General features: G+C 33.2%; 4 protein-coding genes and 1 long non-coding RNA gene across 5 annotated transcripts in view; 2 read left to right on the top strand and 3 right to left on the bottom strand.

Annotated features, from left to right (window-relative positions):
- Positions 1–827: 827 nt before the first annotated feature.
- On the bottom strand, positions 828–2,569 carry LOC149903711 (glucose dehydrogenase [FAD, quinone]-like). The gene is made up of 2 exons (XM_090108933.1): positions 2,561–2,569; positions 828–2,444 (listed from the first exon to the last, which is right to left on the bottom strand). Exons 1-2 carry the CDS (start codon positions 2,567–2,569, stop codon positions 828–830), a joined length of 1,626 nt encoding a protein of 541 aa, XP_089965059.1.
- A 251-nt stretch (positions 2,570–2,820) lies between these two features.
- Positions 2,821–11,019, bottom strand: LOC149903710 (uncharacterized). The gene is made up of 3 exons (XR_016457416.1): positions 10,861–11,019; positions 2,980–3,081; positions 2,821–2,874 (listed from the first exon to the last, which is right to left on the bottom strand). It is a non-coding gene; the product is annotated as an uncharacterized LOC149903710 (long non-coding RNA).
- Positions 11,020–15,054: 4,035 nt separating this feature from the next.
- On the top strand, positions 15,055–20,172 carry LOC149903709 (transmembrane protein 222). Its single transcript, XM_090108745.1, has 4 exons — positions 15,055–15,479; positions 16,228–16,438; positions 16,920–17,050; positions 19,955–20,172. The coding sequence occupies exons 1-4, from the start codon at positions 15,346–15,348 to the stop codon at positions 20,031–20,033; spliced, it is 555 nt and encodes a 184-aa protein (XP_089964871.1). The 5' UTR covers positions 15,055–15,345; the 3' UTR covers positions 20,034–20,172.
- Positions 20,173–24,330: 4,158 nt separating this feature from the next.
- Positions 24,331–25,070, bottom strand: LOC149903708 (uncharacterized). Its single transcript, XM_090108726.1, has one exon. The coding sequence runs from the start codon at positions 24,922–24,924 to the stop codon at positions 24,535–24,537; it is 390 nt and encodes a 129-aa protein (XP_089964852.1). The 5' UTR covers positions 24,925–25,070; the 3' UTR covers positions 24,331–24,534.
- Positions 25,071–25,455: 385 nt separating this feature from the next.
- Positions 25,456–26,467, top strand: part of HDAC4 (histone deacetylase 4) — a 78,875-nt gene continuing 77,863 nt past the window's right edge. The window contains exon 1 of the mRNA XM_090108428.1: positions 25,456–25,658. The gene's annotated coding sequence lies outside the window, so the exon portion shown is untranslated. The remainder of the gene's footprint in view (positions 25,659–26,467) is intronic.

The following is a 26,467-nucleotide window of genomic DNA, read 5'->3' as shown; positions in this document are numbered from 1 at the left end:
TTATGTCAGAAATAAAGGCCTAATACAAAAATATCGGTGTCAGGGCTTAGAATAATTATCTCTGCAATAGGGCAGAACATTCTTGAATCAGCGTCTGTGTGATTAGATTTCAAATCGGTAACTTCAGTGAAAGTTGCGCCTTGCAATTTAAAACATTTTGTGGGGTCATCAAATCCACCACATACATATAGCTCACTTATATATTATATTACGAACTATTGATCGTAAACAAGGGACTATTGTTAATTATTTAAAATAATAATTTAAAAAACATATTCATGAGTTTTCAATCTGTAGTGGTTTAAAGTTAACTCAAAAATGGAGCATTTTCGTAAATTTTCTAAAAAATCTTAGAGAAAGTGTAAGAAATGTTATATAAGTATGCTATATATTCGTGATCTACTCAATAAGCTCTTTCATTTGATACCCTCCACGGCATGTTTTGGAAATTTTTATTTTTTTCTTTATATGCCATATTTAATTACCGGGGTGGGGGGATGGGGACCACAAAACTGGTTGGTAACATCTGTCTATAGGATGTCTGGGATCTATACAATATATAGATATCAGAAGTCAGATTTAGGTCCGCTATTTTTGCAAACGAACATCTCCTTCGAGCCTGCTCTAAATGTTATTCCAAAATAATATTTCCACTTTATCATGTCTAAATTAAATTACTTAATTCCTGCAGTGATTAACGCGTATCAGGATTATCATGAATATTTATGTGAAAAAAAAACAACAACAAATTAGAAACAAAATTATATTTAACTATTTACAAATAAATTATTTACAAATCAATAAATTAACAATCCTAAGTACACTGACTATAACACCGTGGCGTTCTCATATGCACACGCATTGTGTGTATCGTCGTCTAGCACGAAGTCTACGACCCGCTCCCCGATGGCGAGCGCCACGGCGGCCGTGCTGGCGGCGGGCAGGCGCGGCAGCACGGACGCGTCGGCCACGCGCAGGCGCCGCACGCCGCGCACCCGCAGCCGCGCGTCCAGCACGCCGCCCAGCGACACCGTGCCCCCCGCGTGGTGCACCGAGTACGTCATGTGCCGCGCGTAGCACGCCCAGTAACCTTCCTCCTCTCCGTCCGGACAACCCGCCAGCTTGTATTTAAACAGCGACGCATTTTGTGCCCTGTACTCCGGCGTCTGCGTCAGGTCCTCCAGGATCCTGATAGCTCGCACTATCTCCTGCACGTCGCGGTCGTCGTGCAAGTAGTTGGGGCTGATCACCGGCGCGTCGTACACGTCGGCGCTCGCCAGCTCTATCCAGCCGCGGGAGTAGGGCTGCAGCACGGGCAACGTGACCACGATGAAGGCGCTCTTGTCGTTCTCCACCACCATCTGGTCCGCGACCTCGGGCACGTGTCCGATCACTCGGTCGTATATCGGCTTCGCGAGTCTGGCGAAACCGCGCTCCAAGTACGCGTGGATGTACTGCGACGTCGGCACGTCACACTCCGGCCGGTCGTGTAGCAGCCGCTTCAATTTAAAGTCGTAGCATTTTGTATTCACGAACGTGGTTATATCTGTGAGCCCCGAAGTCGACAGCGGGCCGCGCCGCGCCAGGAGCCATTCTAATCCCTCTATTACTTTTGAGCCCACGGCTAATACATTAGATTTGGTCGGTTGATCGTTTACTTTCATATATACCAAAGGCGCAAAATGATCGGACATGTCTCTACCGACGGGCAAATTCGCTTTGACTGGAATGTTATGCTTTCGCAAATGCTCTGCTGGGCCGATACCGGACAGTAATAATAAATGAGTCGAACCGATCGTTCCTGCGCTGAGAATGACTTCCTTTTTCGCGTACATCCGATACATTTCGTTATTGCGAATCACTATAACACCTCTGGCCGTGTTACTCTCATCGATTATAATCTTCAAACATTTTGTGTTTTTGAGGAGGCGTAAGTTTTTACTGACGCCGGGAATATTGAGATAAGATTCGGCCGTGTTGACGCGCTCACCGTTCGCAGTGAAAGCGAGAACTTTCGATACACCGATTTGTGACGCCGCGTTAATATCCGCGTTGAAGGGAATATTGAGAGCATTGAATCCTGTTATGATCCTTTTCTGCCACGGGTTTTTAACATCCTGGAAGTATCCGACGGGAACGACTCCAGACGTGTTATGGTACGGCCGCGACGACTCAGGAAGAAGGTGGAGGTCGCGTAACCCTTCGTATCGCAGGAAATACGGTTTGAAATCTTCCCAGGTCCAGCCGGGCAGGTCGTATTCGTAGTTGTGTGGGCTGCCGCGGGTGTACATCATGAGGTTGATGGCGGTGGAGCCCCCGAGCACGCGGCCGCGCGCGAAGCGGCACGCCGCGCCGCGCGACGCCAGGCACGACACGTTGTTGGGCCGCGTGCCGTACGCGTAGTCGTAGCTGCTGCCGATCAGAGCACCCCCCGACCCAGGCACCTGGGGAGACGAAATGTGGTAATGAATATCTACATAAATTCATGTGACAATTTTATCTATCAGTCAGTTAGTTAGGTAAAGTTTGAAACAACAACGAAAATCTGTTCCTAAAAAACAGTAACCATATAAGGGTAGGGATAAGAAAACTGCACTTAAAAATATCCGAGTTACCCACGTTAAAATACGGGTATCGAATCCAGGCGTTCTGAACAATAAAAATTACATTATTATTAAAATTAAAATATTCTCGGTAATTGCCACTTAAGTAATTGGACACAATACATTGTAAAAGCACGTACTTTGGTAATAATTCCCGGGTCTCCGCCAGCCTCTATCAGCAGCACGCTGTGGCCGGCCAGCGCGAGCCGCGCCGCCGCCGCGCCACCCGCCGCGCCCGCGCCTACCACTATGTACTCGTATTCTTCACAATCTGGAAATAGACAGGCATTTCTTGTTATGTTGACAATGCAGAATACTCCTTCCTGATTATATTTGGTAGGATTTCGATGTTAAAATGTATTATTATATAACTTACCGTTAATTTTATCGTCAAGTAAGGACCGAAGAATATCAGCAATGTAGTTCAGCTTTGATGTTTGTTCTGTGAAACACAGTAACGTCAGCATCGCCAAAGTTACTGTAAATACAAACACTACGTTAAAATAACAAATTATTTTCTACATTTATTCTAAATGAAAATAGCATCCAAAGGAATTTTAAATCAATTCGTTATTTGAATAAAGTCATACTTAAAAAAAACAACCTGGGAAAAAACCCCAGTTTTAGAAATTTATGAAGCGAAAAGAACAAAAAACAAGAGCAAAAATGAAAATTCTATTAAATTATGCATTTTTTGTTAGATTAGGTACTAATTAATCCAAAAATGGAATAACAACATAATGTATAATCATGAAATTAGTTGGACTAAACAATTCAAGATGCTGATGGCGTCACAACTTATATATTACAAGCTGTGCTCCGCGGTTTTACCCGCTGTGCTCCGCTCCTGTTGGTCTTAGCGAGATGATATAATATATAGATATAGCCTATGCCTTCCTCGATAAATGGGTCATCTAATAACGAAAGAATTTTTCAAATCGGACCAGTAGTTCCCGAGATTAGCGTGTTCAAACAAACAAACTCTTCAGCTTATAATATTAGTATAGATTATTAGCTAGGTATCGATTTTTTTATTTCCGCAATTTTATTATTATTTTAATTGTGTACATAGACTATAATAAAAACTCTCTACTACAATTCGGATGATACAGCATCACTTAATAATAATATGTCAAAATCTGTCGAGCCGTTTCAGCTGTAGCACATGCCAAAGAAATGAACATACAGACTTATGGTAGCAGAGGATGTTTTTATAAATTATATAACATTGAAATCAGCCTGTAAAACATAGATGAGGTTAAGTATATTGTTCTAATTCCGGATCTAGACCATTAATATTTGTATAATTTTAGAAGAAGTCTGTAGACAAAATATTAGTCTATTGATCGAAATCCATGTATGCTACAATAGCCTATCTATCGGTTACGAAAGGTTTAATTAAGGAACACATTTTAATATTCTAAAGTTATATGATAGGTAACAAACTGAGTTGTGGCCTGTGGGCATAGAGATAATATTATGTACATGGTTGTGGGCGGCTCTACGAATTTGGTTATAATTATTCATAACCCAGATGTAATCGACAAAGACTCGATTTGAACTTCAAACTCCAACCAAAAAGTTCGACTTTTCATCTAACTTCGACTCATTCAATGTCGAACTAAGCAAATTATGTTAGTTGCTTGAAACCTCGTAACTCTCAAAATATTTACAAAGATAATATTTCCTAAGCTTTTTTTGTAACACAAGATTTATGAACCGGTATTAAGAAAAATGATAAAAACCCAAACGATATAGGATTAAAACAAGAAACAGTATAGTAATGTAAAATTCATGAATACTTCTTAATCCGATGTTAGGTATATACGGAACTCTTAACAAATAAACCTAAATCTACATCATTTGTACCGGTAATCGCTTTAATACGGCTACAATTTGAATTTTGAATTTTAACCATCTAGAAGGCATTTGGCTAACAGCAATTGGTAAATAAAGCATCGGATAGCTAAATCTTCAGAGAATTTACGGTCAGCAAACATCAGGGCCAATAAATGGTCACCGAATAGCGTCGTTTGCCCCCGGGCTGGGACATTGCATTCTGTCTCGGAATTACTACAATTCAGCTTTTGAGGTCGCTCCCCAATAATTTAAAACAGCTTAGAAATATTCCTTATTTATCATGTGAAAAGAATCTTTAGTTTTATGTAATGGACAACACTATAGAAACTCAATATTATATTATTTTAACTTAACCAAGTTCTCTTATAATTTATCGTAATTATTTATCATTACAATTTTTGTATAGTAATATTACCTAAATATTTTTTCACTTTTTAAATTACTCGTAGATCTGACAATAGATAGGAGGATAAGGAGTCATTACAACAGCGAGACAGTTCAGCTGAGCCAGCTGCTTTGTAGCAATAATTTGACTCATCGCTTCGATAAAGATGTCGCTGTTGTTTTTTTTTCAAAATATTTTTTTTACTATAATTGCGTAAATTCGTTTTTTGGTTCGCAATTCCCTTGTGGAATACGTTTTTAGGGTTCAAGTTGCAAGAAGAAAAATCGGATCCCTTATAAGATCAATTTTCTTGTCCATCTGTCTGCCTGTCTGTCTGTCAAGACCCTTTCCCTCAGGAACGCGCGGAGGTATCGAGCAAAATTTTTTTATCAAACACTAAAAAAAATAAAAAAAAAGACGGGTTGCACTCTGGGAGTGCCGGCAGAAGTGAAAACTTGACTATTAACGTTGAGCATGTTTGATATCCATCCATCTTACGCTTTTTCGATCAGGCCACGTGTTCTGACGCGAGTTTAAGATTTTATACCCAACGCCGCTAAAGAAGTTTTCACTTCAAAAAACTTCTGAAGCAAGACAATCAAAAGATACAGCTGATTAAATTGCAAATGTGGAACATTCGCAAGTGAATCATAACCTATTGGGTATTCCACGTGAACATAGAATATTGAAATTTTGAACAAAACGATGTATTAAAAGCATAGGTAAAAGAAAAAGGTTTGTACGGAGCTCCCTCAGTACGGACCCGAATCGCACTTGGCCGGTTTTATTTACATTCAGTACACTGATCGAATTTCCTTACGGACGGGCCTTGCCAATTCGCCCTTTTTTACTAATACGATGTCTCGTATAATATATCGGTTGAAACATACCTATTTACAATATATTATATGATGTAAAACATCCTTGAGCACTTACAAAATTTGAATTTTAGACTGTGTACGTGGATCTGAATAATTAGAGTTCCCACATGCATTTCATGAATATTATGTTCAAAAGCAGTCGTTATCGTTTTGTAGCGTTCTATAATGTTATCATTTAAAATTTAAATTATATGAAACCTTATCTAAGTTCGCTAGTTAGTATATATTTCAACTGAAGCTGGACTTTGAATCCAATTTCCAGACAATATAATTATTTAGCGTTACATTATATTACACCTTTGTATAATGTATATGTTTTGTGAAATATTGTAATGTAAGTAGTAGACCTGTGTAGGCTTTTCACTGTAATTATTGTCTGAGTGTTATATGTAACCTTCTTCTTTTTTACATAATAAGCGTTTTCTTCATTTTTATCTAGTACTTAGTTAAAAAGTTAGGTAAAATATTACACTTTATACATAGTAGGTATGAAATTTTAACAGTCTATCAAAGAAATGCTAGTAGCCGTATCATATTTTCATAAAATATATCTGCTGGTCGCTTATTCATTTGATATCACACACAAAAGCCTTTCAAGCTTCCATCTCATCAAATAATGACAGCTTATCTAGATAGAAATGTGTGTACTGTGTATTTTATACAAGGTGTCCCAAAAAGTAGTGATGAACGGAAGCTGGGAGGTAGAGGACCTAGAGGGCTATCCGAATCACCCCCATGTATGTTATGCGATTTTTCGTATTTTCGGAGTTATGACGTTTTTTTCAATTTTTCACCTATCGCCGAGTACGATGATATTTTCACTCATGGTGACGTCAATTGTTGCGCTAGATGCTTGATTTTTTTTGTTTGCTAAGCTGAAAGATAGGCCAATTCAGTATGGTAACATTTACTATCGTGAGATCTTCGAATGGAATAAAAAAAAGAATTAAATGCCAAGAAAGATAAAATTACCCAGTATGTTCACCACTTCAAGGGCCCGTAAAAAATAAAATCACATAAAATAATAATAGTTTAAAAAAAAACTAAAAAACACGCTTTTCATAGAAAACCGAACTAAAAAATAGAAAATTTTATCAAATTATTGTATTGTCATCGGTCCTCAATAAATCTACAAAGTTTGAACGAAATCTGGCCGTTTAAAGTCGGTTACAAACAAACAAACATACAGGTGAAGCTAATATAAAGCGTGTAAAAACGTGCCCGGGTGACGTATCTATACTTTAAAAAAATCATTGCAAGCGTTCCTACAGCTACATGATATTTCATAGCGTTACATCTGGCCATCGTGAAAGGCCATAAGCAGCCTTTCACGATACTTCTGAATGAATTCATATACCTACTTGAGTTTGGACATTATAAATAAGCATATAGTTTAGTAAAATATGACCATCACGTAATATAACTCTCTGCTACGCACAACTGTAAGCCAAATGTCACTTATTGAAAGTGCCTGTCGCGAGCGCAGTCGCGAGCGACAGGCACAGATTTTCACACAGAGATTTTCACACAGAGATTTTCACACAGAGATTTTCACACAGAGATTTTCACACAGAGATTTTCACACAGAGATTTTCACACAGAGATTTTCACACAGAGATTTTCACACAGAGATTTTCACACAGAGATTTTCACACAGAGATTTTCACACAGAGATTTTCACACAGAGATTTTCACAGAGATTTTCACACACAGATTTTCACACAGAGATTTTCACACAGAGATTTTCACACAGAGACTTTCACACAGAGATTTTCACACAGAGATTTTCACACAGAGATTTTCGCACAGAGATTTTCACACAGAGATTTTCACACAGAGATTTTCACACAGAGATTTTCACACAGAGATTTTCATACAGAGATTTTCACACAGATATTTTCACACAGAGATTTTTACACAAAGATTTTCACACAGAGATTTTCACAAAGAGATTTTCACACAGATTTTCACACAGATTTTCACACAGAGATTTTCACAGATATTTAAACACAGATTTTCACACAGATTTTCACACAGAGATTTTCACACAAAGATTTTCACACAGAAATGTTCACAGAGATTTTCACAGAGATTTTCACACAGAGATGATCACAGAGAGATTTTCACACACAGATTTTCACACAGATTTTCACAGAGATTTTCACACAGAGATTTTCACAGAAATTTTCACAGAGATTTTCACACAGAGATTTTCACACAGATTTCCACACACAGATTTTCACACAGAGATTTTCACACAGAGATTTTCACACAGAGATTTTCACACAGAGATTTTCACACAGAGATTTTCACACAGAGATTTTCACACAGAGATTTTCACACAGATATTTTCACACAGAGATTTTCACACAGAGATTTTCACACAGAGATTTTCACACAGAGACTTTCACACAGAGATTTTCACACAGAGATTTTCACACAGAGATTTTCACACAGAGATTTTCACACAGAGATTTACACACAGATATTTTCACACAGAGATTTTCACACAGAGATTTTCATACAGAGATTTTCACACAGATATTTTCACACAGAGATTTTCACACAGAGATTTTCACACAAAGATTTTCACACAGAGATTTTCACACAGAGATTTTCACACAGATTTTCACACAGATTTTCACACAGAGATTTTCACAGATATTTAAACACAGATTTTCACACAGATTTTCACACAGAGATTTTCACACAAAGATTTTCACACAAAGATTTTCACACAGAGATTTTCACAAAGAGATTTTCACACAGAGATTTTCACACAGAGATTTTCACAGAGATTTTCACACAGAGATTTTTACACAAAGATTTTCACACAGAGATTTAAACAGAGATTTTCACACAGAGATTTTCACACAGAGATTTTCACACAGAGATTTTCACACAGAGATTTTCACACAGAGATTTACACACATAGATTTTCACACAGAGATTTTCACACGAAGATTGTCACACGGAGATTTTCACACGGAGATTTTACACGGAGATTTTCACATAGAGATTTTCACACAGAGATTTTCACACGGAGATTTTCAGGCAGGTTTGCTAAGCTGAAAGATAGGCCAATTCAGTATGGCAATATTTACTATCGTTAGATCTTCGAATGGAATAAAAAAAAGAATTAAATGCCAAGAAAGATAAACTTACCCAGTGGTGAACATCACCACTTCAAGGGCCCGTAAAAAAATAAAATCACATAAAAAAAGTTTTCCGTTTGGCTTTTAAAAACTTGCTCTATCTATAAGGTAGCTCATAAGCAATTTCATTTTATTATTCAGAAGGCTTCAATCGAAAAATTTAATTTATTTAAGAGCCAAACGGAAAACTTTTTTATGTGATTTTATTTTTTTACGGGCCCTTGAAGTGGTGAACATACTGGGTAATTTTATCTTTCTTGGAATTTAATTCTTTTTTTTATTCCATTCGAAGATCTAACGTTAGTAAATGTTGCCATACTGAATTGGCCTATCTTTCAGCTTAGCAAACAAAAAAAAATTCAAGCATCTAGCGCAATAATTGACGTCACCATGAGTGAAAATAACATCGTACTCGACGATAGGTGAAAAATTGAAAAAAACGTCATAACTCCGAAAATACGAAAAATCGCATATCATACATGGGGGTGATTCGGATAGCCCTCTAGGTCCTCTAAATCCCAGCTTCCGTTCATCACTACTTTTTGGGACACCCTGTATGTTACCTTTAGAACTACTAAATATATCTAAAGTCTAAAAGACTTGTAATTCTCTGCACGTACACGTATCCGATGCGAAATTTCAAATTACTTGCTCAGTGATACTACGCTGCGGCGTGGCTCTACTCGCTCATTACGAGTGACGGGAGGAACAATAATCAAACAATTATCAGCTAAACGAGATATAGTTATTTAAATGAAAAATAATGTTATTATTAATTAAGTTTATTAATATAGAAAATACTTTGAGAAATTTAAGATTTTTCAAACTCTAGAACGTTGACCTTCGGATTAAACAGAAAAAGGGGATGCTTATATAAGTATGGGGTTTGGTTAGAACGGCAAAATAATATCTGTATCTGCATTTCACTAAGAAACAAATTCTATTAAATACATTTGTTAGAGCCGCTGCAAACAATGAGAGAGTGTTTGTTCTACGAAGGATCCTTCATTTCTTGGACATTTCCATTATTGAAGATCCTCGATGCTTTAAATATGGTATGATAAGTGCATAAAATTACGTTTTGAATGGATACGTAAACGGTAAAAGGTAGGAAATTATCATATTTCATGAAGGTTATATGAACATAGAATTTGATCAGTTTTCCGATACGTTTATTCTACTTAATTATAAAATAATCTATACATATTACAATAACTATAATAAATAATTAATAAATTGTATATAGACACAGGCTTTCCGCCGGCTGTATTGCCAGCGTAGTTAAGAGTTATCAAATTATAATACAGTAGAACCTCGATAAGTTAAAGTCCAAGGGAAACACAAAATATTTTAAGTTATAGGTTATCAAGGGTCTATCCATTTTTCACTGCTTCTATAGCTTTTAATTTATGAGCGTAGGTGAGGGTTGTTAGTTTTCTTTTTGGACTCTTTTTAAGCCAGTTTTATCACACAGTAAGTAAAGCGATGTTTCCAGGACAACTATCAAAAACTTATGATGCAAGTAAGTCGTTGTCATAAAGCTAACCGCCGCAAAGCTTTGAAGAATTTCGATAAAGCAAAAAAGCAAACAATAGGTAATGTATTGTTTACGTTAACAATACATAGTAAACACGTGCAAGCAATAAATACCGAAACCTTTTGTTTTGACACTCTTTCAAAATGACTCATTGACAAATAATTTTATGTTATAGAGGTTGTGGACCCATTTCTTTAAGTTACTGAGGGCCAATACAGAGATTATTTATTTAAGTTATAGAGGTTGCGTATTTTAAGTTAAAGAGGTTTTGGGCTCTGATGGCAAGGGAACATATTATTTTTTGAAGTTACAGAGGTTTTTATGTTATCGAGGTTTAAGTTATCGAGGTTCTACTGTATTATACTTACTAAAACTTTGCTCTCCACCGACTCCACCACCATAAGAACAGGTAAAAATCAGTGCAATCTTGAAAACTTACCAAAAACTAATAATTGAATCCGCTTGATATCCAATATCTTCTGCAGCAGCCGAGCTGACCTCTCACCAATAACCTCATCAGGCAGCAAGTTGTCTGCTACTCGTCTAAAAAATTATAATAAGTAGCTAAGTATATAAAATATAACGTTTTTGGCGGGATATACCCATTAAATGAACAAAATTTTTTAACGTTACATCGCTAAATGCAGAATAATGCTGACAAAATTTCAAAAGAACCACCTACCTAGAAGACATCTTATTTCAGATTTTCCAAACAATAACGCGTCAAAATTCACGACTACAATAATTATTGACCACCTCTATCAACTAACTCACTAATCAACTAAGTAACTAAAACTCAAGTAAACCGAAGCAGTGGCCACAACCAACTAAAGTGTAACATGTATCCAACGATAATATAAGATGAGTTGCATAAATTAAAATATTCATGTCTAAGGTAATGAGCCGTATTGGCGCTAATCTTCGCTCAGGATCTTCCGACTTTAATGGAAATGTAAACACCACACCTCAAACAATAAGTTTTTATCCGTCTATCAATATCACAAACGTTTATTCTACGCTTTAACAATTTGAAAGCTATGAAAAACAAGCATTACATACGCCAGGAAAATTTCTATACGTAAGGAAAATTTTTTTAAGTCGGGAAAATTTCTATACGCCAGGAAAATTTCCATAAGTCGGGAAAATTTCTATAAGCTGGAAAATTTCCATAAGGTAGGAAAATTTCTACACGCCAGGAAAATTTCCATAAGAAAGGAAAATTTCCATAAGTCCGGAAAATTTCTACACGTCAGGAAAATTTCTATACGTCAGGAAAATTTCTATAAGTCAGGAAAATTTTAATACGTCAGGAAAATTTCTTTACGTCAGGAAAAATTCTATAAGCCAGGAAAATTTCTATACATGAGTAAAATTTCTCTTTGCCGCAAAAATTTCTATAAGTCAGGAAAAATCCATAAGTCGGGAAAATTTCGATAAGACAGGAAAATTTCTCTTTGTGGGGAAAATTTCTATAAGTCAGGAAAATTTCGATAAGTCAAAAAAATAAATTTAATAAATAAATTATGATAAATACGTATTTAAGGCGATAGAAACGATTCAACTATAAATTTATATTTAAACATGGTATGCATAATAAATAACCATAAATTACCGTTGTTAGGCTATAATTGTGAAGGTAATATTATTATTTATTTAATTAAGTATTTAATTTGATAGATAAATTAAAAAAATTTAATCAGAGAGATAATGTAAAAAGCAGTTTTAATCCTACTAATATTATAAATGCGAAAGTTTGTGAGGATGTGTGTGTGTGTGTGTTTGTTACTCTTTCACGCAAATACTACTGAACCGATTACAATGAAATTTAGCACACATATAGAAGGTAACTTGGATTAACCACGGATTAACACATAGGGTAGGTTTTATCCCGAAAATCCCACGGGAACGGGAATATGCGGGTTTTCCTTTGAAAACGCGGGGGTAGCCGCGGGTGGAAATCTAGTAATAACTATAAATTCGTCAACCAACGTCACTTCATGGTATTCCTAGGGATTTCGTGAAATCTTTGATATCCTCATTTCCCTGCGACAGATACCTATACTGTAATGGTTTTAAATAAAAAGATAAAGGACCTTCCGATTATTTACACAAGCAATGACTATAAATAATTGTTCAATTGCAAATCTCACATAATAATAATTGTGACAAAAATACGTCTTTGTCGTTTCATTTATTTTGATCATATTATTGTGTTAATACGTAATTATTATGTTTCAATTTATATATATTAATGGATGCATAATGTATGCGGGAAGCTCTAGATAGGTATTAAAATGATACTATAATTCACTGGCTTTCTACTATGCCTAGCAAGAGAACCAGAGCCTCATAATCAATATTGTATAATAAAGATTTGTTTTATTTATTTATTCTCAACAATAGATAGGCATCATTTTCTGCAAAAGTTTTCCCAGTGTGCCCGCAAGACATTTTAAGATTTCTTTGGTATCTAATCGATTAATTTGTAAACTTATTTTCGGTGCTATTTTAATTTCTCTAATTACTGTCTTCCGTAATGTAAGTTCGTAATCCCATCATGCTACTTAAATGAATATTATAGAGAATTTTTCAGTAGGTACTGTTTGTGCATTGGCATGCAAAATAATTATTACTTCTACGTTATGAGGCGTGAAAAAAACAACATTACGGATTTCCCGAATATAATCCCCTCTAATGAAAAAAATATAAGAATTTTACTACGCAATTCGGTATGAAAAAAACACATCAAATTTTTTTGCTACCTGACGCCACCAACTTCATTATACCGAGATTATACCTAACTGTGAAATTTGAAAAAAATTACATAAAAAACGCTAGGCAAGATGCTATAGGTCTACCAGAATCTGATGGCATATTTATATTTAAGAAATAAAAGATTTTTATGTGGCAACTTATTTGACAACTATCAAATTGAATGTCAAATTATTTGTCTTTTTTGCAGTTGATGAATAATTTTTAGGATTTTGTCTAAAAAATCTTCGAAAATGTCGAAAAAGCCGCTGCGATCACAAGCAAGAGGTGTTGTTTATAATGTGTATAGAAAAACTTTCGATGAAGAAGGAACAAACACATCACAATTTTCAATTTTGAAGATTTTATTGGTAAATTGGACTTACCCGTTTTGATACTATAAATTAAAAAATATTATATGTAGGTAACTATAATATTGTTTGTTGATTAGAATATAATTTTATGAAAACTTATTACAGGAGTTTCTAATACGGCTATTCGTCAAGTCCAAGCTGTCCAAGTCAATTTTATAATGTGTGTCTGTTAATACTTACGAAAATAAACATAATTTTATTTTATTTTTATTTTATTTTATAAAAAATTTAAAGCAGTTTTGATCTACATTATCATTATATCGATATTTTCACATGGCATACTGGTAATGAATATACAAATATAGGTATGTGTAAATACAGTTGAACCTCGATAACTTAAACCTTGATAACATAAAAACCTCTGTAACTTCACAAAATAATATGTTCCCTTCCCATCAGAGCCCAAAACCTCTTTAACTTAAAATACGCAACCTCTATAACTTAAATAAATAATCTCTGTATTGGCCCTCAATAACTTAAAAAAATGTTTCCACAACCTCTATTACATAAAATTTTTTGTCAATGAGTCATTTTGAAAGAGTGTCAAAACAAAAGGTTTCGGTATTTATTGCTTGCACGTGTTTACTATGTATTGTTAAGGTAAACAATACATTACCTATTGTATGCTTTATCGAAATTCTTCAAAGCTTTGCGGCGGTTAGCTTTATGACAACGACTTACTTGCATCATAAGTATTTGATCATTGTCCTGGAAACATCACTTTACTTACTGTGTGATAAAACTGGCTTAAAATTAGTCCAAAAAGAAAACTAACAACCCTCACCTACGCTGATAAATTAAAAGCTATAGAAGCAGTGAAAAATGGATAGACCCTTGATAACTTAAAACCTCTATAACTTAAAATATTTTGTGTTTCCCTTGGACTTTAACTTATCGAGGTTCTACTGTAATAATAATATGTATTACCTGTATAAAAGTAATTTGTATAATTGTATATTATACATGTAAGTATGTACCTACATAATATTAAGTGGATATCTCATTATTAAGTACAGTATTGTCCACTTATGTAATGTGAGTAATGATATTGAGGACAAAATAAAAAATAAGCAGTATCAAGATCGTTCAGTCCATTTTCCCTAGGGTTGCACACTCAAAATTTTGATTTCCCTAATTGCCATCAGATTCTGGTTTACCTATAGGTATATTACACTAATATCTATAGTTTTTTTTTTATAATTCCATGGATACAAGTGTATAATATATTCTATAGCTGTACCCGAAAAGTTGGGCCCCGACTTCAAAAGAACAAGGACCAGCTTCTTTACTTTGAAATAATAAGCCAACTAGATGGCGTGTCGGTGTAAAATAATACACAGACATTTTGTCGAAATGTTATTTAAAAAAAATAAAAGCGATATCGTGATATATTCTTTTTAACCAAATTAATTTTATAACGACGTACGGAGTATATAAAATTTAAATCACAGATTTAAATATAATGTGACAGTAGTTTAATTTTGACTCTGTTGATTCGCTGTCTACGGTTTTGACGTTTAAATACCGACTTGTCAAAATAAACGCAAATTGCGAATTGCAATACTCAAATTGACCAAATCCCAATTAATTAGAATTACAAGGTATTAACTTTCGAGTAATAACAATAAGTATTCAAATAAATATTACTTTATGTAGGAATTAGGGTAACAGCTGTTGCAGTTCTAAGAAAAGTTTCAATTTGTACTCAAGACGTATTGATTCTCGTTTTTTATTATTGTTTAAGCTCTTGAACAAAAGTGATTTAACGGTAATGGATATTACTACTTGAACTGGTAAACATGAACGGTGACCAAAGCCCCGGCAGCCCAATTGACATCAGCGACCGAGAGCAAGCCGTACTGATGGATCCCATCGACCACAACAGAGCGCGTTACCCGTATTGTATCGTTTGGACCCCTATTCCTGTTTTGACGTAAGTTTATATTGCTTTGTATTGAAAAAAATTAGTTTCGATGTATTATTATGTACTGCAAAGCTGCTTTCTATTCAGTACCTCAGTCAAATTTCATTAATTCTAAAGGAAAATTCAAAACACGCAGGAATGTTAATTATATATTTTATACCTTTGAGATTGTATTGATGTAGGTAAATCCTATTAAAATATTGTGAAAAATGCAGAATTATCACTGTTTTCATATTATAATGACTATCTTATAATTCAGTTTGAGGGATTTTTTCTTACCAAGAGTTTCAAGCTATATACTTAAAAAGTGTGTAGTAATCATATTTAGCATATTTTTGCAACTTCCATTATCTATACATAAAATAAATCTGTAGAAGGGTCAATTCTGTACATTGAAAATATTGAAAAAATAAATACTTAGTAGGGGGTGTTACTGGATCGATACCAAACCCAAATATGTGATAAAAAAATTTTCTGTCTGTCTGTATGTGAAGGCATCACGTGAAAACTAACGGTTAGATTTCGATGAAACTTGGTATAATTATACCTTATTATCCTGGGCATAAAATAGGATACTTTTTATCCCGGAAAAATACGTAGAAAAAAAATAAATCTTAATTTTTCCGCGCGCACAGAGTCGCGGGCGGAAGCTATTCAGCTATTCAGAATAAAAATTAAAACATCAGGAACTGACAATTTTTAAAAACAAAGATTTCAAAATAGAAACTGAATAATGCTGCATAATTATCAATTTCAGATGGATATTTCCTTTACTAGGCCACATGGGCATCTGCATGTCTAATGGAGTGATCCGTGACTTTGCCGGTCCGTACTTTGTGTCTGAAGACTTGATGGCGTTCGGGAACCCCACCAAGTACTGGCAGCTGTCTCCGCACAGAGCTGCCAACGGCCAGGCTGGCTGGGACGCTGCAGTTTCGGAGGCCTCCGAGATGTATAAGAAAAGAATGGTAATATATTTGCTCAATACAAGTTCTACATTGCCTACTTGGGAGTTTTGTTTTTAAGATTATTATAAATCTTCTATAATATAAAAATGAATCCCAAAATGTGTTGGTAAGCGCATAACTTGAGAACGGCTGAACCGATTTAGATAATTCTTTTTTTATTATATTCCTTGAAGTACGAGGATGGTTCTTATGTAGAGAAAACGTAAATATGTACCACGGGCGAAGCCGGGGCGGACCGCTAGTTACATATAAATTTTGCAAAACAATTCAATGTTCAGTTAAATATTTTTCTTAATTAACCAACAAACAGGTATTATTCAAACACCTCCAAATATGTATTATGAAAGATTTAGTTGCTAAATTTAAACATCTTTATGATTTGATACACATTTGGAGAAACATTAATTTTCTTCATTTCATTAAGTTAACTCGTCTTCTGCTTAAAAAAACAACTGCTAAAGATATATGATTTTTCTACCAGCACATAATATTCTATGACAACTGCCACTCCCACGTGGCGGCAGCTCTGAACATCATGAACTACAACGGCTGCAAGAACTGGAACATGGTCAAACTGGCCTTCTACATGATACCATACTCCAAGTATGTGAGGTAAGGAAACAATTAGCATAGATGAAAAGCAAATTATAGTTTTTGAACATCCTATTTTATCATTTAAATTATAGGATTTAATTATATGACAGAAAAAGCATTGCAGGCATGCAGATTACAATATTATAAACTTAAGTAATTGGCATGGAATTCTTGCTATAACTTATAAAGATCTTCAATTTTCATTTGTATGACTTCAATTTATTTACATTATAAAATGCAAGGAACCTAACTGGTATACCTAAAGTTGGAAATTTTGAAAAAACTTCATTTTGGCGGCAAGAGATGAAACATGTGCCAATCGATAGTACATCAAAATACAAATAGGAAATACTCTTTGGTAAAATGTCGTAATTGATACGGTTTCGGAATAAATAAGGGTTAAAAATTTTTTTTTTTTCAGTTTTTTGAATTATTTGTTACTTCTTACACTTAAAGGTTAAGACAAAGCATATAAAACTTCTAATTTGTAAAAAAAGGGTTTTAAAATGTTGCATTACTATCTAAACCAAAGTAATAAACCAACTTTGGGCTAGGGATACGCGCAGTGCGTCCCTTATCGACAACCGTTATCGATATGGTTAGTTACGATGAAGATTAGTTTAGTTTCAGTTTCGGATGCAAATAAATTATTGAGTATTGAGTATTGGAGTAAATAAGTTTTTAAAGTGAAACTTTTATTACATCGTCTCAAACTTTTTGGTCTGTGTAGCGCATGTCGCGTACGTATCGCGGCTGCCGAGTAGGTATACCTACTCGGCAGCCGACCGTCACGCGACATGCGCTACACAAAGCAGTGTTCGGAACCGTTCGAACAGTTTCACTTTTACCGTGGTTTCATAAAACCACACATTTTTTTTTTTTTACTTTTTAATGTTTCTTACTTAAATGTTAAGGTAAACATTATAAAACTTAGAATTTGTAATAAAAGGTTTTTAAAAATGCTACATTACCATCAAAAGCAAAGTAATAAAAATTAAACTCGAACCATTATCAAGCCCGCTTTGATTTTCAGGTGTCAGATCCATCACGATTCATCCCAAAGATATTATCAACGATGGAAAATCCTTATTTCATAGCATAAGCATGAATCTGACGCATTTCAAAACGGCCCTATAAAAGTAACTCAAGCTTCAAGCATTCATAATGTTTGTTATTCGGCCGCACTATGATCATAACAACTTACCACTGATGCTGCCACCAGCATTATTTTTGGATACAATTATTGTACGACATGACGTAGAAAATGAAGCTAATGACGAATTTTAATCCATACCGAGCACCTTCCTAAAAGCTATGTAGATATTTTTAAGTTTGTGTTATGTTCTTTACTTTTTTCTCATTCTATTGTTGTCTAATCAAAGTAGCACTGCAATTACTACTACTTTTATTATTGCAGTACTACTACTATTACTATTGCAGTGCTACTTTGATAAGACAACATTATTTTAAATGTGTCTGAAGTTTTCAACAATTGAGAATTGTATGATTGCTTTAAAAAAATATTTAACGAGCAAACATGTCATATTGGAAATCAATAATCAATAAATTACAATAAATAAGTATACAAAGTCAAAAAAGCTTTTGCCGCAGACCAAACGGATGCTTTGCTTCCATATTATATTTTTTTAAAGCTTCTATTATTTACTTAGATTGTAAGTTGATAAATAAAGATCTGAATAATATGTATGATTATTTGTTTCTTTCTACCTGTCACAAAATCGTTCATTTATCAGTGGTAAGTTGTTATGATCATAGTGCGGCCGAATAACAAACATTATGAATGCTTGAAGCTTGAGTTACTTTTATAGGGCCGTTTTGAAATGCGTCAGATTCATGCTTATGCTATGGAATAAGGATTTTCCATCGTTGATAATATCTTTGGGATGAATCGTGATGGATCTGACACCTGAAAATCAAAGCGGGCTTGATAATGGTTCGAGTTTAATTTTTATTACTTTGCTTTTGATGGTAATGTAGCATTTTTAAAAACCTTTTATTACAAATTCTAAGTTTTATAATGTTTACCTTAACATTTAAGTAAGAAACATTAAAAAGTAAAAAAAAACTTATTTACTCCAATACTCAATACTTACTCAATAATTTATTTGCATCCGAAACTGAAACTAAACTAATCTTCATCGTAACTAACCATATCGATAACGGTTGTCGATAAGTGACGCACTGCGCGTATCCCTAGCCCAAAGTTGGTTTATTACTTTCGTTTTGATAGTAATTCAACATTTTGAAACCCTTTTATTACAAATTAGAAGTTGTATATGCTTTGTCTTAACGTTTAAGTGTAAGAAGTAACAAATAATTCAAAAAAACTAAAAAAAAAAAATTTTTTTTAAACTCTTATTTATTCCGAAACCGTATCAATTACGACATTTTACCAAAGAGTATTTCCTATTTGTATTTTGATGTACTATCGATTGGCACATGTTTCATCTCTTGCCGCCAAAATGACTTTTTTTTTATCGCAAATTGGTAGGTATACCAGGCTTCATACTAAAATGTCCCATGCTCTTTATTTCCCTTGATCTTTAACCCGTATTGTCAAGAAATCCAAAATATGACTGTAGGCAAATTAACAATAGAAATGCAAATAACTAACTTGAAAATGCTGTTTTAATTAATTTGTTCACTGACTTTGAAATGAAGTAAGCCTGTTTCGATTTTGTTCCTCTTGTCAGTAAATAACGAGCCACACAGTATTCGGATTTTTTTCTGTTCATTATTTGTTAATTAGTTATTTATTATTTTTTAATTCATTTATGTGTAGTTTTCCTTTGTTTTAATAAATATAACATTATTTCTTTATTTATTTCCAGTGGTTTTTCATTAACTTTCATCCTTCATTTATCACTATCTAATGAACAATATTCTTCATTAATATTTCAGCTTTGGAGCCTTCTTGAAGACATGGCTGCCGTTCTGCATCATAGTTGCGTTTATCTGTGGTTTGGCTGCCACTATATAAAGCCACTGTTCTCGTCTGGACACATGATATTCTTTCAATGGGTAGAAGGAGGATCTTCATTTTATTACCATCCTAGTCTAAATAATATGACTTAAAATATTTACTGGTATAGATATGTTTTTGTTCCAAAATATCTTGGTTTTAAGAATCTAGATTCTAGATATCACCAAGACTTATTATCAATTTGTTTAAGATTTGTATGTATTTGGAGGTCCAGTTTGGGAATCTACGAAAGTATATTTTATAAGTTCACAATGAAGAAACCTTTTCTTTATATGACTTAGACATCATCCCATTATTTTTGTCACAGTAATCACCAAGACTTATTATCAATTTGTTTAAGATTTGTATGTATTTGGAGGTCCAGTATGGGAATCTACGAAAGTATATTTTATAAGTTCACAATGAAGAAACCTTTTCTATATATGACTTAGACACATGGAACTATAGTTTAGACATCATCCCATTATTTTTGTCACAGTAATATTCCTTTTTCTGTTTAGAATGTTATATAACTTTTTGATTAGCTATATCCTTCATGAAGGATCTTTAAATGAAAAAATAATAATTGATATGAAATATTATTATTTATTAGGATTTATTAATAAATATTTGTAATTTGGCTGGCTAAGTATAGCTTAGTCTCAAATCTATGGGAATATAGGAAAGACTTGTAGAATGTGAATTAATTTTTTAATTTTAAAAAATATAGGTTAAAGGTGTTAGCATTTTCTATTGATGTTATACCTACTCTTAAAGACTTCCCTTTTGGCTGAAATCTCTCTAAAAGTGGTATTTTTCTATTAACCTTTTACACTCTGTTTTCAATTGAATATTATTGATGTTCGACACAATTTGTATTTTAAATCATGTTTAATCGTAAATTTATTGCGTAAAATATAATATTCTAGATATAGAACCGGTTTAAAAAGAGATGAATATCATTTTCGCCGATTCTCATGATGTGTCCAAACAAACATAATATGTGGTTGTGGAATAATTCCACTCATATAAAATAATATTCATTTCTTTTTTTGCACAGAGTAAAGTAGACTGTAGAGGTATTATTTTTAATTTATCAAAGACTTATATTTGCTTCATATGCTGAAGGTTTTAGTTTCCATTTTATTTAGAATGCTAACAAATCAGAAGACTTTATGTTTTATAGAAAAGTGAAGGTCTTTGATTAGATCTTTGTACACCAGTGTTATTTATTCCATGTAATTAATTATATAAGTGATGCACATGTGGTTAGCTTGGATGTGTAGAAACTATTATTATTATTATGTAAATAAACATAATATTATGGAACAGTCCACTTTTGCTTTGGTACAATACTGGTCAAATGTTAAGTGATTATATACTATTTTAGGCACATGTGTTTGCTTGCTGAAAGTGAGCTCTGTATTCCTGTCCAATACAAGTTAACAGTCAAACACACAACTATATTTATATGTATATAATCCATCCAAAGAGCAGATAGTTTAGGTATGATTGTGCTAGTTAAAATGAGTTAAAATATAATATGTAATATTTTTAAACACATTTCACTTACTTTTGTGCAAGAATGTTGGATCCAAGTTACTTAAAAGACTAGAACATTTCATTTATTTTTTTAAATGCTGGCTGATTGTAGATAATTATAAGTTTTGTTATTGTTATATTTTAATTTAGTTATAAATGTAGTTAATAGCAGAAACAATTTATTTTTCGTATTTTTTTTGGAAAGCCAGTTCACTGTTCAAGGCTGGATTCCTGATAAACTCAGTCTGGATAAACACACTAATACAACTAGAAGCAAAAAATGAAAGAAAAAAGTGAGCTGCATACTCATTGCTCAGTTGAAACAATAGGCCGTTAAATAAATGATTTATTTTATCATAATTATGTATCTGTAAAACAGGTTTTAATGTTACACGCATTAGATATTGTGTTGCAATATTATACACAAGAATGACTCTTTACAATGTCCTAAAAAATGTAAAATGTAATAAATGTCTATTTATAATTTCTACAATTTGTCTTTGTATAATATAGCTCAAATTTCAAATGACAACTATGTATGGCTTCATAATATATCTCGGAAATTATATCAGTTTTTAATATACAATTATACAAAATATGAATAATAAAATCTTGTGAATTTTTATTTGTTTTTTACTTACCTATCTATAAAAGACTTAAGTGGGTTTAATAAAAATATAAACATTACAAGATGCAGATATTCATTTATTTACAATAAAATTTTATTATTGTGGATTTTACATAAAACTAGTGTTTTTTTCTATTGTCTCTTTTAATAAATTTTAAGATCTCATTTATCAACAATACATATGTTTTAATTCTATTATACAACAAAGGATATAACACAAAAATTCCATTGGACAAGTATTCTTAAAATATATAAAAAAACATCAAAAGAATGTCTCTTATGTTGACTAAAGACAATGGAAACTTTCCACCACTCCTGGGGATTTTTTTAAATTCAGTTGTCACATGTTCATAGCAGATATTTGAATATTTGATTTCACGCAACTAGGTTCTCTTCCTGATCCATAGTTGAACATGCTATCCAATGATGCAGTTGCAAAATGGATCTTATTGGTCTTAAACATACATACCTATAAAATTTACTTTATAAAATGATATTCAAAACATATCAATAAATTGCATTTTTCATTAAATATCTCAGCATTGATCTCCTGTTATGGCGGCTGATTGTAATATTTTCAACTGTTTATAGGGTCATTGCGCCTGTTCGCGTCCACATGCCTATTCGCGTCCATTTTGCGGATATCTTTTAGAAAATTCACGAAAATAAGTATATTTTAAGTAAAATTGTAATAAGAAAAATTTCCGATAATACCTCAATGTATAAGAGACATGCACACATATTCAAAATATGCCTGAACACTGCCTATACTATTTAAAAAAAATATTTAATTTTGGTTATTAAACGAGAGAGCTAAAACGCGCGGGATTTTGAGAAAAAAATAGTGCGTAGCGTCGCGTTTGACGGTAAGTATCTTATTGTTAAATGTGAATTTTTGAATATGTAACTGTTTCTTTACTTTGCTAACAAAACATGGAATAGTATGGATTATAAATCAGCTTATTTCTTTTACAATTAATAGCTAAAATAAGGTGGACGCGAATTACTACACCGAATTTGTACAACTTCCATTTTGCGTCCACGGTGGGCGCAAACTATACCTATAGTGCATAACAATAGAACATATTGCGTCCACATTGTTTTTCATTACTTAGCAATGAATTGTTTGTTAAAATATGTAATTTAAAATAGATTGTAAATTTTTGACTAAGACTACAAGTTGATAATTTAAATTTTCATTTATATTAGCAAATTTTTATGCTATTTTTTCATTTTAAAATGGGTATTCTAAGAATGAGACTAGTATCTTTGAGAATGAGAGTCGGTGGTTAAGAAAATAATATGAACAAAAAAGAAATTTAATTCATTAGAAAATCTCTCAAAAGGAAAATCCGGAATCCTTGAAGGATCACTTTGATATCCGTCCGTCTGTATGTCCGTCTGCCGGTCTGTCTTTCTGTCAAGACCCTTTTTCTCAGTAACACGTGGAGGTATAAAGCTGAAATTTATATTGAATACTCAAATCTACGGTCCCTTGAAGCAGTGAAAAAATCAAACTTATAAGCCAAAGCAATCAAAAGATACAGCCGTTTATGCTGCAAATTTTCGCAAATTTCGACATTCGCAAGGGAATCAAAACCTACAGGGTACTTTACGTGAACACAGACACTTGAAGTTTGGTACGAAGCAACGTCTTATAGCACAAATAAGGGAAACATTGAAAAAATAATCATTTACAGTTAAAACATATGAAAAAAAACAGGTTAATACGGAACCCTTGGTGTGCGAGTCCCACTCGAATTTGGCCGATTTTTATTAAATACTATATTCGTAAATAAATAATTTATTAAAATCTAATTTTTATTTGCATTTATCTGATAAAATATCACCCAATACACTCTCAATTCCTTTTCTAAGCTGGTGGACGCGAACTGGTCCACGGGTGGACGCAAACTGGAATTTTTGGACGCGAACTGGGTAAAACGCCTAATTCTGCTATTTGTCTAGATAAATAAAAACCACATGATATTTCCAACACAATTGAAAGTAAATCTTAAAATAGACTAAGTATTGAACACGTTACATAAATTTTGCGTTGAAATTTGTTCTGGAACATTTTTATTTTCTCCTTCAAACTTTCCAACTGCACTAAGTGGACGCGAACAGGCGCAATGACCCTAGTCCTTATTGCTTACATATAATATCTTGTCCGTTGTACACTTCATACACTTGTTTGTAACATATTTTATGCTCATTACTATCCTCATATATCACCTCTTACTAAAACCAAATTAACTCTTTACCATTCCTAATGTAAATGAGTAAATGATTTCGTGTTTTTTTCTCAGTATATGTTTTAAGTATACACTGGTATTGATGATTTTTTCATTAACACTCCTTCAAAACACTCTTTTCTGCGGAGAAGTCATAGTTATATGCACTCATATTCATTTTGTTTGTCAAAAACGCTAAAAGATCACCGATTTCCGTCGCAAATGCATCTTTATTAGCGGACATTTGAAGTTCACGAGATAGTGAAAATGGAACACCTTGTAAATAGTGGAAAGTTGGATCAATTCGATGTGGTCTGCGTCCCGGAAGTGGCGGAGCTGGCCTGGGTGGATACGGTACTCCACTCACACTGGGATACAAGCCTCCACCGCCGGATGCATTCGGATCAATTACAACAAAGCCATCGTCAGCTTTAGGGCCGGGTATTGGTGGCGTTTCGTCTTCCACTGGAGAAGATCTTCTTTTACCAAATAATGCGGTAAACATAGTTAATCTATCTGGTTAATGTATCTCTTAAAAAATTATGAATCACACTGCTTTTACTTGAATCAATATTTCACAATAATAGAAGGTATTATATTAAAAAATATTTTGATGATTTGATCGTAGGTAGTTAACGTCAAAAGTTTATTTGACATTGACTTTGACATATTTTTGCAATAATACCAAAATAAACTAACGACAGAAACACAAAAATCGGTAATCGGTATATTGTGAAGATAATGTATGTCCGGGTATGCTTTTTTTATTTTATTACTTCCTTAAATTCCGCAATTTCTTACCTTTTATTTAATTTTAATAATAATATCAAATACATATGACTTCATAAGTTTACAGTCATTTCGTAAGTGTCAATTCTAATTCTTCTATTGGTTCTTATTAGCGCAAAATCCCTAATAGGATTCTTATTGGCCAATGGAATGATCAGAAACTAGGTCATTGGCAACAAGATGAAAATAAAAAACAACCTATATATTCCACACATAGACATGTACCAAATATGTTGAATCCGTAAACGTCAAAGTCTATCTGGTCAAAACAATATTTTGAGTTGTTTTGATAATTTAGCAATGTTAGTTTAAAAATAATTTCAGTGATGTGTTGAAAACATTGTGAGACTATGATTGCGTGTGTACAGTGAAAAATATAATAGTTTAGTTATAAGTTAATTTGTGTGGCAACAGGAACACGATCTTTGGAGTCCAGCTGGTTTCAAACGGGTTATTTTTCTTATACTTATTATTATTAATTCCTCGTATTATATACATTATTAACTAGAATGTTAGAGCCGTCCACATGTTTTATGTAACTGAATATTATTTGGTCTTAATTATATGTATGAACTTAAACACATTACCAAAACAATAATTGACCTTCGTACTGTTTAAAATTATAGCGTCAATATTTTACACGCTATTTAACATTCTTCGATGTTTTCGAAAAACTTGTAATCGCTACATACCTATTGCCATTTTTTTTTATTTATAAAATATTTTCATTTTTCAATATGTGGCTCAAATTACATACATTCTGACTGGCTAAGTATTCTAATTCCCACTGAAAGTTGAGAACAAGAGGCTATTATGCGGAACTATCATAAATTTTGATACGTACCTACATTAAATACAACAATAGAAGATAGAACTATACCACAAAACCAAAAATAACTAAACATGCCATCAATCTTACAGAAAGTAAAGAATTAAGGGTTAAGGTAGTTATTTAAAATTTAAATTCACACAATATACCTATCAATTATCAATATTGTTAATATATGAAAGTTGCAGAAAGGTTTAAATTATGAATATTTTGAATTTATCTCATGATTTTTAATATGTTTAGTTAATTTTATGTATGTTCAACTGAGTGTGTTAAGCAATGTAACAAATTAACTGTCTTTTTATGTTTATAAATCAATAAAATCTTTTATAAAGATATTATTTCGTACAATGGACGTCAAGGCTAGTTTTAACCTTAGGCGTATCTTCAATACCATAAAAAAATACTGTGGTATAGTTAAATAGGTATT

Source organism: Colias eurytheme, chromosome 13 (assembly GCF_061535395.1).
Source record: "Colias eurytheme isolate Ceu_HAF_F1 chromosome 13, ilColEury1 Martin Lab GWU primary, whole genome shotgun sequence".
Classification (NCBI taxonomy): Eukaryota; Metazoa; Arthropoda; class Insecta; order Lepidoptera; family Pieridae; genus Colias; species Colias eurytheme.
The sequence above is the reverse complement of the archived record's forward strand: the minus strand, read 5'-3'. Positions and strand labels throughout refer to the sequence as shown.